Raw genomic sequence first — 14,548 nt, forward strand, 5'->3', positions numbered from 1 at the left:
CTGCACCGCCCTGGGGCCTCTGCCCTTCCACTTCCACCCCATTCCTTTCCCTCACCCGCCCATCACCACCCCCCGGCTTCGCTGTTTCCCTATTTCCCTCACTTACCTCGTACACGCCACCCGACTTCCCTCGTTCATCCTCAGAGAAAAGAAGAACAACAAAATACCCTGCAGTCTCTTGTTCCAGCGCACTGAGGACACACCTACGAGATTGCCTGGCCTGAGATGGCCCCTCAACGCTACGAAGCAGTATGTCATTCTCTACAATCGCAGCCAGGCAGGCCAATCTTATCATTAACATTCTTCAGCTAAATTCGCACGACGAAGAGATCGATTCTCCTGTCTCTCCAGATACTCCTCGACCCATTCCGTCCTCTCCTCCGCCATCATTCAGGTCTAGAGCCTCCTCACCCACATCCAGGCGCCTATTGGCCCAGGATCCGTTATCTACCCAGGCCGACCAAGATCATCTGGAAGACACTTTTGACGATGGCGAAGGTTCTGATGCTGAGAATGACGGCGACGACAGGCAACGATTGATGAGAGCCGACACTGGGCTCTCGAGACAAGATGGTTCTCCCTCGTCAACCTCAGTTCCCGATACCCGACCGGCGCCTACTATTGAACGAAGAGTGACGGAACTCCCCGTTTTCAGACCTATGCCCGCGTCCATGAGAGCCACGGATGGCGTGTTCGCAAATTTATCCGCAAAGCCTGAACGTGGTGACCAGGTCGAAGAAAAGCCTCCAGTGTGTATCTGCGTGCAAACCCCTGTCCACATAACGACACTGACGATTGATAGACGTATGAACAAGCCGCTGCTGACGCGACGCCGCCTTACTGGGAGACTACTATTCTTGCACCTGGAATGTCCTCAGACGAAGTCTATGTCGATGGTCTGCCCGTTGGGTCCGTTTTCTCATTCGTGTGGAATGGCATGATCTCTATGTCCTTTCAGCTCGTCGGCTTCCTGCTCACATATCTTCTTCACACCACCCATGCCGCCAAACACGGGAGTCGCGCCGGCCTAGGGCTGACGCTTGTACAATACGGTTTCTATATGAGCGGTTCTAGCGATGGCCCATCTGACACTGGGAATCCGGGACAGTTCTCAAACTCCAGCCCGCCCGACCCGAACAGTCACAGTTTTGATCCCAACGCCGTGAATGGGGGCGGAGATCAGTCATCCGGAGGAAGTAGTGGGATGGGCGGTTTCACCAGCGCAGATTGGATTTCCTACATTCTCATGATTATCGGTTGGTTTATTTTGATCCGTGCTGTATCAGACTTTTTGCGGGCAAGAAGGCACGAAGCCCTCGTTTTGCAGAGTCCCAGTCGAGGATTGCCCGTTCCAGTCGTCGCGGAGGGTGAAACTCCTGAGCAGACCGCCTGAGGCATGTACTAGAAGCATCTTGTTACGAGAGGGTTTCTGGCTTTCTCTCCTTGGACGAACGCGCCCCTGCCGGATGTGTCTTGTAAATATAAAATGCATGCTTGCGAAATGAACTGAAAAACTGTTATTCTCTTCCCCACGAATGGCCTTGTTTCAAGAGAGCTCATTTCACTCATCTCGGGAAGTACCTCGAACAGGAGAAGGATTTTCAGCACACAGAAAAGTGGAAGTCAATCCAGCTTGAACATGCCTCGTTCTCCGTGACATTCTGGGTATCCTATTTCATTCCGGAACAGGCTCTTTCCCAGATGTGCATTCTCCGTTTCTTTCTTTGAAATTCAGTCTGCTTGCTTGCTACCTCTGTCGACATATTCTATCTCTTTCGCTTCTGATTTCAATTACCCACGCTCCTTTTTTTAAGCTAACAACGAGATCCTGCCAATGGGGTCACAAAGAAACATTTCTCCAACGTCATGCATTGCGTTTTGACAGCTTCGCCTTCCTGGCGAAAGCGAACTATTCGCCCATGTCAATTTTGTTCTCAAGGCTCCTTGAGTCCCGCAGCTTGATGAGTCTCTCCAGCGCCTTCTCGAGAGGGATCAGTTCGCCCATCTTCTGTGTGGAGGGGTCGTCTCGGTTTCGGATGTTCACGGTGCGGGTATCCCGTTCTTTCGCGCCGACGACTAAATATGGGAGTTAGCGACGAACATGGCAAATAGGGGGAAGGAGAAAAGGAGGCGTTCAAAGGCTGGGTGAGAAAATACATACCAAAGATGAAGTTGTACTGCGCCAGCTGCCCGTTCCGGATCTTCTTCTGCATCGTATTTCCACTCACATCGATGTCCACGTACATACGCGCCTTGTGGAATATCGCTTGAATCTCTCGCACGTAATCCTCGGCGGCTTTCATAACCGGGATCACCAGAATCTGCCGCGGGGAGATCCAGAACGGCCATTTCCCTGCAAAATGTTCGCAGAGGATGGCGATGAAGCGTTCGAAAGAGCCGATGATGGCGCGGTGGATCATCACGGGGCGGGCCATTCCTGGACCTGGTGCCTTTGGATCACGCTCGCGGTGTTCCTCGGATTGCTGCGCGACCAGCTCCCCGGATTCGCTGGTTCGATATTCGAGTCTGAAATTCTGGGGACCCTGGAAATCCAACTGAATAGTTGCGCACTGGTACTCCCTCTTCAACGCGTCAGAAATCGTGACATCAATCTTTGGACCGTAGAAGGCACCATCCCCCTCGTTCATCTCCCAGTCGTCGCCTCGGAAGTTTATGAGCGCTTGCTGCAAGCGAGCTTCAGCGGCGTTCCAGTCCTCCAATGTACCCATATATCCTTCGGGCCGCGTGGAGAACTTCAACTTGAAGGGAAACCCGAAAAGGCCATAAACGTGAGACATGAAGTCAAACAAGCCCTCGATTTCGGACTGAACCTGGTCGCTGGTGCAGAAGATGTGGGTATCGTCTTGCTGAAACTTCCGCACGCGGGTGAGCCCAGAGAGTGCGCCGGACGCCTCATTGCGATGAAGCACGCCGAAGTCGGCCACGCGCCAAGGCAAGTCGCGATAGGAGCGCTCTTCATCGCGGAACATGACGCAGTGGCCTGGACAATTCATCGGTTTCAGGGCGAAGATGCCCTTGTCTTTGTCCTTGATTTCTGCGAGAGGGGTCTTGCCGTCTGGTTGCTTGTCGCTCAAGGGCATGGGGTCGGTAGAGTCATCTTTCACTTGCACTCGGAACATGTCGTCTTGGTAGTGTTGCCAATGGCCTGAGGTTTTCCATAGGTCTACATTGTACATGTTGGGAGACTGGACTTCCTGATAGCCGCGTTCCCAGTATTGGTCACGAAGCATTTGTTGAAGCGCGTTGAAGATGCGCGTCCCATGCGGAAGTAAGAATGGTGAACCGGGGGAAACTTTACTGAACATGAAGAGTTTTTGCTGTTGGCCGATGACCTGATGATCACGCCTCTTGGCCTCCTCGAGGAAAATCTCCCAGTCTTTAAGTTGCTGTTTCGAGGGAAATGCGACGCCGTGAATGCGCTGAAGGGAGTCGTTGTTCTGGTCACCTAGAAAATATGCGGAGCTGTTCTTCATGATCTTGAAGGACTCGATTTTGCGAGTGTTCTGGATGTGCGGGCCCTGGCATAAGTCCACCAATGTCCCATTGCGGTATACAGTGGAAGATTCCCCATCGGGCACAAACTTCTCAATGTAGTGCATCTTATATTTGCTGTAGCCAAACATTTTGCGTAGATTGTCCTTGGAAACCTCGAGGCGTTCAAAGGCTTGTTTGTCCTTTGCAAACTTCTTTGCACGATTCTCCAGCGACGGCCACTCGGCCTCACGAACGGCTTTGCCTGGTTCGAGCGCCATGTCGTAGAAGAAACCCATGGGCGTGGGAGGGCCGTGGGAGAGGCGGCAGCCGTACTCATGCTCGGCACATTCGCCGAGCACGTGTGCTGAAGAGTGCCAAAAGACATCACGGCCTTCGGGGTCGTCGAAAGTGAGGTACGAGACTTTGCTGTCCTTTTCCAGAGGCCTGTCTAGATCCCAGAGTTGGTCGTCAACTTTAGCCACCACCACCTGGCCGGCTCGTTCCTTGGGCAAATTCTTCAATAAGTGACCAGGCGTGGTCTCCCAGGCCTTGCCTTCGACAATGGTTTCCTGGCCTGGTGCGGGAGCGAGTTTGATCTCAATTGGAGGCTTATCCCTGTTGGCGAGTTCTTGGTTACGCTGCTTCTTTAGCTGGTCGAACAGTTCATTCCTCTCCAAAATGAAGTCCGGTAGCGCTTTGGGGGCTTGATGAGCCGCAGGCACCGCCGCTTGAGTAGACATTTCTTTCGGTCTGCCGGGCATTTTCTTGCTGGATGTTGGGCTGGCTGGCATCTTTAATGCGGCGGTCTCAGGGGCGGATGAGTCAGGGCCAGCAGAGCCGTTCTGAGTCATATTGTCGCCTTTCAGAACCCCCCAGAGATCGTGAGGATTGAGGCTGGCTTTCTTCTGGTGGTTCATGCTAAGAGATCTGAGTGGAGAGGTATGGAGATTGAATATTATACCACCACAGTGGCCAGAGTGGGTATGCGAACGGGTGGCAGTGAGTAAAAATGAGGTGTCAGTCACGTGCTTGCCGGCAAGCGCTCTAAACATGGAGATGCAGCTGCGGATGCAGGTGCAGCAAAATTATTTTCCCCAAGATTCAAGGACAAGTCGGCGCCTAGCCACAACTCCCTCTGTCCACAACAACAATGGCCTTCCGAGGTGATGCGCGAGGACGTGGCGGATTCCGAGGTGGTGATAGAGGAAGAGGATCGTTTGGTGGAAGAGGTGGAGGTAAAATTATATCCCCCCCCCGAACCTCGAAATTGCGCGCACTTTCCCTGTAGCGGCGAAATGGGACTGACGGGGCGGTGGTGAACAGGGCGAGGTGGCTTTCAACAGCAGAGCTTTGGACCGCCTGCCCAAGTGTTTGGTAAGGGCCTGCATTTGAATGCGACTTGGTTGAGACTAATTTGCTGCAGAAATGGGCACGTTCATGCACGCCACCGAGGGTGAGATGGTCTGCGAGTCCATCAACGCAAAGATACCCTTTTTCAACGCCCCCATATACCTCGAGAACAAGGTACGGACATCTTCCCCGACTTGTCCGTGCCGCTTCTGACTGGCACAGACTACCATCGGAAAGGTGGACGAGATCCTCGGTCCCATCAACCAAGTCTACTTCACGATCAAGCCGCAGGAGGGCATTCAGGCTACGTCGTTCAAGAAGGGCGACAAGTTCTACATTGGAGGAGACAAGCTACTACCCTTGGAGAAGTAGGTTTGATATATCTCTTGGAAAGGGGAAGAGTGCTAAGAGCTAACCGACAGATTCTTGCCCAAACCTAAGCCGCCGCCAGGTCAGTCACTCGCAGAGTTTCCGTCCACACATGTTGCTTACACTCGTGACAGGTATGGCAAAGGTCAGGAAGCCAGCAGGAGCACAAGGGGGGATGAGAGGAGCAAGAGGAGGTGGCAGGGGACGGGGTGCACCTGGCAGGGGGGGGCCCAGAGGCAGAGGATCTTTCGGCGGTGGTGGTCGAGGTGCTCCTAGAGGGGGAGGTCGTGGAGGAGCTCCAGGTGGACGAGGAGCTCCACGAAGTGGCGGATTTGGTTCAAGAGGCCGCGGTAGATGGTGAAGCACGGTTTGACCTGGGGAATGTCTGCCTCCGTTTCAGCATAGTACTGGCGTTGGGAAGAACAGCGGTCATAAAAGTGTGGTCAGAAATGATCTGGGACTGGAGAAGGCTGGCGGCTGGCACCGATAGAGATGGTAGCGTCTATTGGTCTCTGGTGTTTGACCCAGCGAGGCCCAAGGGTAGGCCTCGGAGCGATGCTCGTCTGCGAGATGAATGCCTCGAATCTTGCAGTGTGGCTTCTCTGTCCCTGGCACGTGACGGTCCTTTTTTCTTTCGGCTGGTGGTGACGGTGCCTCGGAAGCTGCAGAATGACGACACGAGCCGAACGGCCTGAAGTTTGACTGAGACTAAGCGAACTGACAGCGGCCACGCTGGTCATCGTCACTGCTTTGACTGGGGAGGCTGCCTTGCTTTCTCAAAAGTCTCAAAGTCCAAAATCCCAACCACGTCCTCGTGCTCTACTACTAAATCCTGTTCCTTTGCCGCCGGGTCGTCTTCCCATTCCCTTACCACTCTCTTACTCTGTTCTAGACCACCGATCTCTGGACTTTCTTTTCTGCCTCTTATTCGGTCGAAACACCACAGCCATGTCGCGGCGAGCAGGGCCCACCAATGGCGGCGAAAAAGACACTCCTGCGCAACCGCGGGACAGTGCTCAATCGAAGCAAGCAATGCTGTTATCTCAAGACACGGGGCACTTCAGTTTGATCAGGTGCGCTCGCCGGCACCTTCGGCTGTGCGCGAGACTGATCGCTGGATAGGGCACTTCATCTTGCTGATCTGATCACTGAACTAAACGGTGAGCCCCTCACACGGCGAGATACAAGATACGCTTGCTAATGCTTGGCCCAGGATTCTGCGGATGTATGTCTCGTGTCACCGGATTTTCGACTTGCGGCTGACCCTCTTCAGTCATGTCAATTCTCTCCTCAATGCGGTATTGTCTCGCCGACCCGAGCGATCTCGCAAACCTATGGCTCGCCTTTGCTTTAATGCCATTTGGACTATTCTTCGACTTTTTAGATGGCAAGGTAGCGCGGTGGAGGGAGAAGTCGTCCTTGATGGGCCAAGAGTTGGATTCGCTTGCAGATTTGGTATGCCCGGAAACCACACATCAGTTTGGTTGCGTGACTCTAACGAGTGCCTGCAGGTCACATTTGGTGTCGCTGCCGCCGTCGCCGGGTTCGCAATGGGATTCCGTACCGCCATCGACCAGCTCTTCCTGGGATTCTACGTCCTTTGTGGATTGACGAGACTAGCCAGGTTCAATGTGACTGTTGCAATGCTGCCCAAGGACAAGTCCGGCAAATCGAAGTACTTTGAAGGCACTCCCATCCCCCTCGCTTGCTTGATAAGCTTAACGATGATGATGACTTGCACTTGGTTTGGTTGGATCCATGAGGATCTGCCTCTCGGGACTGTTCTCAGTGGAACCGAGCTCGAGTTTCATCCCGTTGTGGTGATCTTTCTCATCAATGGGTTGCTCATGACCAGCAGAACGTTACATGTCCCGAAACCGTAACGGGTTGTTGTACGATGCTGCTCGAACGAACGACATACATGAAGTGGTTATGGGAGATCATGGGCTGGACTGGACTCCGTGGCAAAAACCTCCAGCGTCTGTTGAGCATATGGCAATGGCATGGCGTGGGCTTGTGGTTTGCGAATAGCACACAGCGAGGAGTCCACACCAGTTACTGTCTCTCTTTCATGCTGCTGCCGGAGTATATGCTACATTCTCATTAGTCCTTGATAGTGGAATTTGCGACCCTGCAGTGGCAGACTGTTAGCAGTTCCGTCGACTTCCCCCCCTTCTCGGCCTGATTCCGGAGGGACGAGCCAACTGCGCTGATACAGCGAACAACAGGATTATTCTGGGTGCATCCAAGTTTCGTCTCTCTTCACCATCGGCGCCGTTGCGTAGAGTGCCCGAAACTCGCCAGCTGGTTCGGTATGATGAGCGTGTAGCACCAAAGCGTTGTCAGATTCTACCCATATCCCTAGGCCATATGCTCTAAGGCGTGCCCCAGAAGCGTGCAGTCAGAACAAATTATTCACATATCGTTCCTCAAGCCCAAATCTCTTGGAGCGAGTGTTTCCCAATCACTTCCGAAGTTGTCGGCGGTGTAAGAATGTGTTCGCAACAACCCCTGGTTCACCAGCATTGGTGGCACTGCTTGTACTATTATGATAGCACCTTGTAAACCCCTCCCCCCCAAAAAATCGAACCAAGACACCTCGCAAAAACATCCTCGACCGAATCGATCTAAAATCGACGCCCTCCAAATCTCGACCCCTCAAACCCCTTGAGCGTCTGTATCCTTCTCAAACTCCTCATGCCCTGCATGGAGAACAACGCACTCAGGACCACGCAAGCACCTGTGATCCAGAAGAACCCATACGGGGCCTCTTCCAGGTAATTCAACAGATTCATGCCGAACAATCCTGCGGCCATGGTGCCCGCAGCGAGTCCCAAAGTGTGGATGGCAATCCTCGCCTCGAGGAACATGATTTGGTTTCTCTGCACCGCCAGCGAGGAGCGGAATGTATTCTCCTTCTTGCGCAAAATGTCGATGGCCGCCTGCGCGGATTCGACCAGCGTATCGGCGGCTTTGTGGTACGCTTCAAGCATGTACTCGGCCTCTTGGTGGTCCGAGATCGCGTGCGGTTTCCCAGCCAGTCGGTCAGAGAGATACATCCCTGCTAAATCTTCATCTGTATCGAGCACCTCGCGGATCGTGTCCCGCACGAGCCTAGCTTTCTGCTCGATCTTGGTCAGCCGGCGAGTGCGGTCGAAGACGAGGTTCAAGCCAACAGCAGCGAGGCCCGAATCGAGTCTCAGGCTCGCTGCGGATTCTTCTGCTTTCTGGCGTGCGTCAAGAAGATCGTCGCGAAGTCCAGAGAGGACTGCCACCAGCGCGGCTTCCACAGCGCGCAACTCGTAGGGGAGTTCGGGCACGTCGGCTGCTTCAATGGTGGGACCCGACATGCGGCGCTCGAATTCACGATAGAATTCGCCTTCGTCTTTCCTCGGAGACTCGTTGTCGTCGTCGCTGTCACTGCTGGCTTGTGGCAGGTTGTGGATCAGGAGTGCTTCATCCGCTTGGATGATCATACATAACTGGAAGAATTGCAGCAAGATGGTGGTTGGTCTCACCAGGATGCGCGTGACGGCCTCAGACTTGAGATCGATGTCCCGTAGATCGCGGTGGCGGAGGTCGAATTGCTCAGCAATCTCGGCCTTTGTGAGTAGTTTGTGCTCGGATTTGAAATGGCCAGACCTGTCGAAATAGACACAGGTGATTCTGCCATTTTTGGTGTTCAAGTTAGAATCCGATGCATCGAGTACGGCGTCCACAAGCTCGGTGTCGGAGGGGATTCTTTGCGTTGATGATGGCCGTTTCCCAAAGAGAGGCAAGACACCGTAAGCGTATTGCGGCCCTGATCTTTGCACATGCTGAAATCCTGTGGTTCCGGTTGAAAGGGGAGATCTGCTTGGCAGGACCAGAACTGGGCGAGGTCGAAGCCCGTAACGCTCAACTGGCCGAAGCGTGAGCGAGCTCGGGATCCTGAGCTTGGTCCAGATTCTCATAATTTGTCCATTCGTTTCATCACTGAAAACTCTGATCTGCCACTGTTTACCTCTCCCCGCGGGCAGAGTCGTCAACAGGCTGAAGTTGGAGCGTGCGGAGGACAGACTATAGTCGATCTGATGGTGGATGACAGACGATCAGATCAAAACGCGTGCAGCCTCGTTGATCATCAACCGGCACAGCCTTGCGATGACGAGGCTGAGCGTAACGTCATGCATTCAAGTAACTACGTACTGAGTAGAGCGACCAAATACCTCCAACGTGACTAAGCCCCAAACCAACGAAAGGAGAAACAAACTCAATGCGCCTCTGTAGCTAAGATCATACCAAGACTTGCACGCTGCCTGGTGACTTAGTCAAATCCAGGGAGCATCAATTCACGACGTGAGGTCATAAATGCTCGTTCCCGATATACTTGCGCAGAGGTCTCGTTAGTGAAAAGCGATCTCTTCATGGCCGGAAATCTCCAGATAACCAGAACAAGAGCGATGTTACGAACAGGTTGGAAAAGGAATTCACAGATACCATAGAACCAACGAGGACACACCTTCGCACTGTAAAGTCATTGTCGTCCAACTGGTCCATCATCTGGATCACAACCTAAATAGAAGAAATGCATCTGGATGCGAGCGCTTTGTTTCAACCCTTAAACCACTCGCCAAAGAAGCGGCGACAATCAGCGAGAATGATATCCGGCCGTTCCAACGCAGCAAAATGACCGCCATCATCACACTCTGTAGGGTTGTGAGATCACAAATAGCTCTTACATGCACAGTTAACGGGAGGAGCGTACCATTATAAAACACCAGTCGCCCTGTCTTTCCCACACTCCTCTCGGTCGCGGGCCTAGTATCATAAAGAAAGCTGGTGTATCCCATGGGCACCCTGATATAGTTTTCCTGCTTCAAGCAGAAGTTCCCAAAATCCGCATGCTTGACTCCTTCGAAATACGGTAGGGTCGAAGACATGATGCAATCTGTGAAATAGTACAGGGAACATGTGGTGAGGATTGCTTGGTCCCATTCCGCATCCGGAGTCTCGACTTTTACGGGTGCTGCGGCTTCAATGTACTTCTCGCCAACCCAGGCGAGTATGCCGACTGGGTTGTCGTTCAGAGCGACGCCAATAGATTGCGGGCGGGTTCGCATGCAAACGGCGTATCCGAGATGGTTATCCAGCCAATCGTGGTACCTCTCTTTAATTTTCATTTCGCGGGGTGTGAGGTCTGTGATGCCGTCACCCAGATCCCCTGGACAAAAATTTAGGTGCACTGCTTTACACTCTGTAAACTTTGCGCCCATCTCACGGGCGACGAATGATCCCCAATCACCTGCCTGCACGACATAATATGCATACCCAAGCTGACGCATGAGTTTGTTGAAGACTCGGGCTGTGTCTTGCATGGTCCAACCTCGTCGAGGTGGTGGAGAAGACCAGCAGAACCCGGGTAAACTCGGCACCACGACGTGGAATGCTGGGTCTGAAGGATTCTCGGGGCTGACGAAGGCGTCGACTACACGGTCAAATTCGTGGAACGAGCCAGGCCAGCCGTGAACCATGATAAGTGGAATGGCATCGGCTCTTGCAGATTTGGTATGCGTGAAGTGTAATCTCAACTGGAAATTCTCCTCATCAATATCAACGAGAAAGTGTTCGTGTCGATTCAAATGTTCTTGCACAGAAAACCAGTCAAAGTCGTTGTGCCACTTTTTGCAAAGACGATGAAACCATTCAATTGGAGGACCTAGACAGATCAGGATCCAGGAATTGAATGCAGCTGGCCTGGAAACGAAAGGATACTAACCATAGTCGCTACCCGCTCCAGGAACAATGGGAGCAATCGGGACTCTTGTATCTTGCAATTTCCTTTTCAGCCGTTCGACTTCTCCTTTCGATATGTCGATCCTGAAGGGCAATATTCCCATCGCGAGTGCTACTTGGAGAGTTACGACTGTTGATAACCAGCGGTGGTTCGACTGATGAGGTGATAGCTGTCAGGTATCCTGGAGCTGCCGGACGCGTGCTCCTTTGATAAACTTCCCAAGTTAATATTCAGTATTGAAATGTCTCAAGTTGAATTGCGGGGACAATTTGCGGGGGTGCCGTCAGGCGACCGGGCCGAACCCGGTCATGCTGGCAAGGATCTTCGGAGTGGCTCGTAAGCGGGTTCATGAATAACAAGAAGATACCGGCACTATTGATGGCAGCAAGTGCTCATCGGCCAGTGCGATAGATTTATTGGTCAACCATAAGCTGTTCTCTGCCAGCGAGTCATTGCGCAGACCAGCCTCTCACATGTTATAGCTGAGGTGGAGCCGGTGGGTGGGCGGTGTACTTGTTAGTCGGATCAAGATCAATAGCTCCAGTCCCAACCAGCGTCCTCGACAAAGAAGAACGGGTCGTCCATCAAGGATTGCGGCATCGAGAATTGGCCCACGTCGCACATTAGATTTGGGTCAAATCCAACATTTAGTGCATTAGCCGAATCCGTAGCAGACTGACCGCCAGGAAAGTTGAATCCAGTCTGCACCTCAACGGTAGTTGGATCTAGCCTCGCCATGAAATCCTGTTGAGGCTGAGAACTTGCCGGCAATGACGGTTGTATGATACTGCACGCATTCAGATCGATGTAAGTATCAGGGCCAATGTGCGTGATGTCCGCGAAACCTCGTTCATCAGGAGTCTCCTGTACCGTCGAGCCCTTCTCCTTCCCTTGGCCGATGTGAGCGCGGACATTCTCGACATGCTGTTTGGCAATTGTGAGAAGCTCGCTGACAATGTCTGCCATAAACACCATGGTCGTCCTATCCAGCGTATGCAGCATTCCATTGATGCAACTTTTTGTTCCCTCCATAAGAGCTTGATCTGCATCAACTTTCGGATCAAGAGGGGAATGTAACATAAACGAGAATAATGTCAAGAATGCAGAGAATGGGAAGTATGGGCTTATCCAGATCAGGGTATTCCTGGGATCACTCAAATTCTGGAAATACGTCACCGAGAGATGAAGAATCGATCTCGCTGCCGCCAGACACAGCGCATAGGACGCATGGAGGCGAGCGTTCAATACTCCATCAGGTCCTGGGCCGTTTGAGGCAGAAGAAGCAGGATAGGAAATAGGGTTTTCAGATCCGTCGTTCTCCGAAGACCATAATTCATGGCTATAAATATCTTTTAGCATATGCCAATGATGACGGAGCATTGCGAAGATAACCTCGATCGAACGCCAAGGGGAACTCACTGTGCATTGACCCGATGGACAGCTGTCAGGCAATGATAGTATCCGAAATGAAGTATGACAATCGGAAACCGGCTCTCCGAGTCGCATTGAATGGGATGCTCCGGCCTGATCTCTACCGGGAAGCTCTCCTTCCATTCCTGAAGCTCTGCATCTAATCTGCTGATAGATTCGAGCCTCTCGCTGGATGTTTTCAGCCGAGCAGCATAGGCGTAAAGCTCTTTGTACACCTTACTCTCAATGCGCGCAAGGGTACACATGTAATGAAAAGGGTAAAACTTTGTATCGCCGTGGGAAGCACTTGATATGCTGATGCCACCGTTTCCATGGGAATGTTCTGCTGGGAAACCGAAGCCGATGTCGTCGTCATCAATAGCAGAGGGCCTGCCAACCCGGCTAGACATGTCCTTCTCCAGGATGTACAATATCCAAAAGACCTTCTGTCGCTGCTCCAGTTCCGCCCGAGACAGGCCGAAACCTTCAAGCCATCGATGCAAACCAAGAGCATTCCCCAGCCGAGCGGCGATTCCGAGAAGTGAAAAAGCTGCCTCGGGATTCATGGTGGCTTGCATGATGAATGCCTAGACAAGAATCAGTAATCAACAAGACCAGATCTGTGGGCACCAACTAATACCATTCCAATTACTGTCTGCACGCCCACAAGGTCGTTGTTCAAAAAGAGGATGTCCAACAGTACGGACGAGGCATTTTGAAAAAGTTTCCATGATATGTCGGACGCATTTGAGAAATAATCCGGGTCGGAGTCACGAACACTGCTCCAGACGGAGTCTGTAGCAGTGATACAGCCGATTGACAGAACAACATTCAGAGCACCAAACCATGATCGCTTTGTGGGAGGGTTGGTAGAATACTGTTGATGAAAAATGGTCCAGAAGGATTTCTGATCGAATAAAGGAAAAGGGGAGTTGAAAGTCGTAAAGTAATCTGTTCGTCTCATCAGTTGGCCTGGTACCACAAGCAGACGTTTGGGCTTACTGTTGGCAAGCTGTACGGCTGCCTCCTTGATTGGGAGGCGGCATCCAGCAGTATGACCTCCATCCCACTGATGGCCGATCCTGTATGAGGGCCATATGGGGCCGATTCGCCGCATTTTCTCTAAGATGGTGGCTACCCGGGTTGATCCAGTCTTGCGCCGAATCCAGGCCAAGCCTCGAGGGGAGAAGAGAGAAAATTCCGAGGGACCTATCATGGTCAGCAGGTGGCATTCTTGCGAGGCTCCTAGAAGAGCAATTCAGACCCACCGACGTATTTCTGCTCGCCCGACTCTGATATGATTAAGTTGGCAAGCTCTTTCTCCAGGCCGTGTGGGGTATCTGTGGGTTCCGGTGCTCTGGGCTCTTCGACAGCAGGCTGTCTATCACCGAAACCGGACAGGAGTGCTTCCATGCGCTCAATCCGAGACTCTATTGAATGAAGGAACTCTGCTCTGCAGGGCGAGGAAATATTTCAGCCGTCAATCGAACCGGGCCAATGGTGAGACATCCTCCTCATTACCTTTTCACCTTGATGCTTTGCCTTTCCACTGGGGTGAGGATGCACGACATGCCTCGCGCCCGACAGTTGGAGCAGTGGCTCCCCCCCTGTCTATCACATCTTATCTAGACAAGAACATGAGCCGATGGACGGAGTGCTGAATGGCCCAATCACACCGACATGTCTCCTAACAAGGCTTCAAGGGACGTACCTTCATGCGTCGGCACGAGTCACACGAGACGCGGGCGCCTCGCCTTGGCCTAGCCTCGGTACTGTTGGGCGACATGATCTACTTGTTACTGTAACAAGTATTTTGTTAGCACAGATGCGCTGCCTTGTCGATGGTTTGCGGGAATCTTTCGCGCTGGGTGGAGCCGCGGCGGGTCGCCAGTTTGAAGCAATGTCCGGGAACGGGCACGATACGGCAGGTTTATGGATTCATAATTCAAACAGACAGTGGTGTGACAGGGGATAAGGAACGGAGGACGTTGCTGATGTGGCTGGTGCAATGGTGAGAAAAGAAGCCTGGAGAGAAACTACCCAGTAAAGAGTCTCGCTCACGTGGTTAGTGGTTTCCGGGCCAAGACGCAGGCACGAGACGTCGACGTGAAATCTCAACCGTCGATCATTGGGTCAATCAATACCGAG

At 52.6% G+C, this 14,548-nt stretch overlaps 7 protein-coding genes across 7 annotated transcripts; 3 read left to right on the plus strand and 4 right to left on the minus strand.

The window, feature by feature from the left end:
- Positions 1-225: 225 nt before the first annotated feature.
- On the plus strand, positions 226-1,393 carry A1O5_09677 (uncharacterized protein; the record flags this gene model as incomplete). Its single annotated transcript, XM_007750256.1, has 3 exons — positions 226-249; positions 309-749; positions 803-1,393. The coding sequence occupies 3 exons, from the start codon at positions 226-228 to the stop codon at positions 1,391-1,393; spliced, it is 1,056 nt and encodes a 351-aa protein (XP_007748446.1).
- Positions 1,394-1,909: 516 nt separating this feature from the next.
- On the minus strand, positions 1,910-4,346 carry A1O5_09678 (threonyl-tRNA synthetase; the record flags this gene model as incomplete). Its single annotated transcript, XM_007750257.1, has 2 exons — positions 1,910-2,076; positions 2,162-4,346. 2 exons carry the CDS (start codon positions 4,344-4,346, stop codon positions 1,910-1,912), a joined length of 2,352 nt encoding a protein of 783 aa, XP_007748447.1.
- A 574-nt stretch (positions 4,347-4,920) lies between these two features.
- Positions 4,921-5,217, plus strand: A1O5_09679 (H/ACA ribonucleoprotein complex subunit 1; the record flags this gene model as incomplete). The annotated part of the gene is made up of 2 exons (XM_007750258.1): positions 4,921-5,019; positions 5,068-5,217. The coding sequence occupies 2 exons, from the start codon at positions 4,921-4,923 to the stop codon at positions 5,215-5,217; spliced, it is 249 nt and encodes an 82-aa protein (XP_007748448.1).
- A 945-nt stretch (positions 5,218-6,162) lies between these two features.
- On the plus strand, positions 6,163-7,097 carry A1O5_09680 (phosphatidylserine synthase; the record flags this gene model as incomplete). The annotated part of the gene is made up of 5 exons (XM_007750259.1): positions 6,163-6,287; positions 6,337-6,374; positions 6,428-6,439; positions 6,488-6,669; positions 6,726-7,097. The coding sequence occupies 5 exons, from the start codon at positions 6,163-6,165 to the stop codon at positions 7,095-7,097; spliced, it is 729 nt and encodes a 242-aa protein (XP_007748449.1).
- Positions 7,098-7,841: 744 nt separating this feature from the next.
- Positions 7,842-9,167, minus strand: A1O5_09681 (uncharacterized protein; the record flags this gene model as incomplete). Its single annotated transcript, XM_007750260.1, has 1 exon — positions 7,842-9,167. The coding sequence occupies one exon, from the start codon at positions 9,165-9,167 to the stop codon at positions 7,842-7,844; it is 1,326 nt and encodes a 441-aa protein (XP_007748450.1).
- A 640-nt stretch (positions 9,168-9,807) lies between these two features.
- A1O5_09682 (uncharacterized protein) lies at positions 9,808-11,093 on the minus strand (the record flags this gene model as incomplete). Its single annotated transcript, XM_007750261.1, has 3 exons — positions 9,808-9,902; positions 9,962-10,912; positions 10,973-11,093. The coding sequence occupies 3 exons, from the start codon at positions 11,091-11,093 to the stop codon at positions 9,808-9,810; spliced, it is 1,167 nt and encodes a 388-aa protein (XP_007748451.1).
- Positions 11,094-11,521: 428 nt separating this feature from the next.
- A1O5_09683 (uncharacterized protein) lies at positions 11,522-13,813 on the minus strand (the record flags this gene model as incomplete). Its single annotated transcript, XM_007750262.1, has 5 exons — positions 11,522-12,329; positions 12,410-12,987; positions 13,041-13,351; positions 13,403-13,609; positions 13,669-13,813. 5 exons carry the CDS (start codon positions 13,811-13,813, stop codon positions 11,522-11,524), a joined length of 2,049 nt encoding a protein of 682 aa, XP_007748452.1.
- Positions 13,814-14,548: the final 735 nt, after the last annotated feature.

This window comes from Cladophialophora psammophila, assembly GCF_000585535.1.
Source record: "Cladophialophora psammophila CBS 110553 chromosome Unknown aczJe-supercont1.17, whole genome shotgun sequence".
In the NCBI taxonomy this organism is placed as follows: Eukaryota; Fungi; Ascomycota; class Eurotiomycetes; order Chaetothyriales; family Herpotrichiellaceae; genus Cladophialophora; species Cladophialophora psammophila.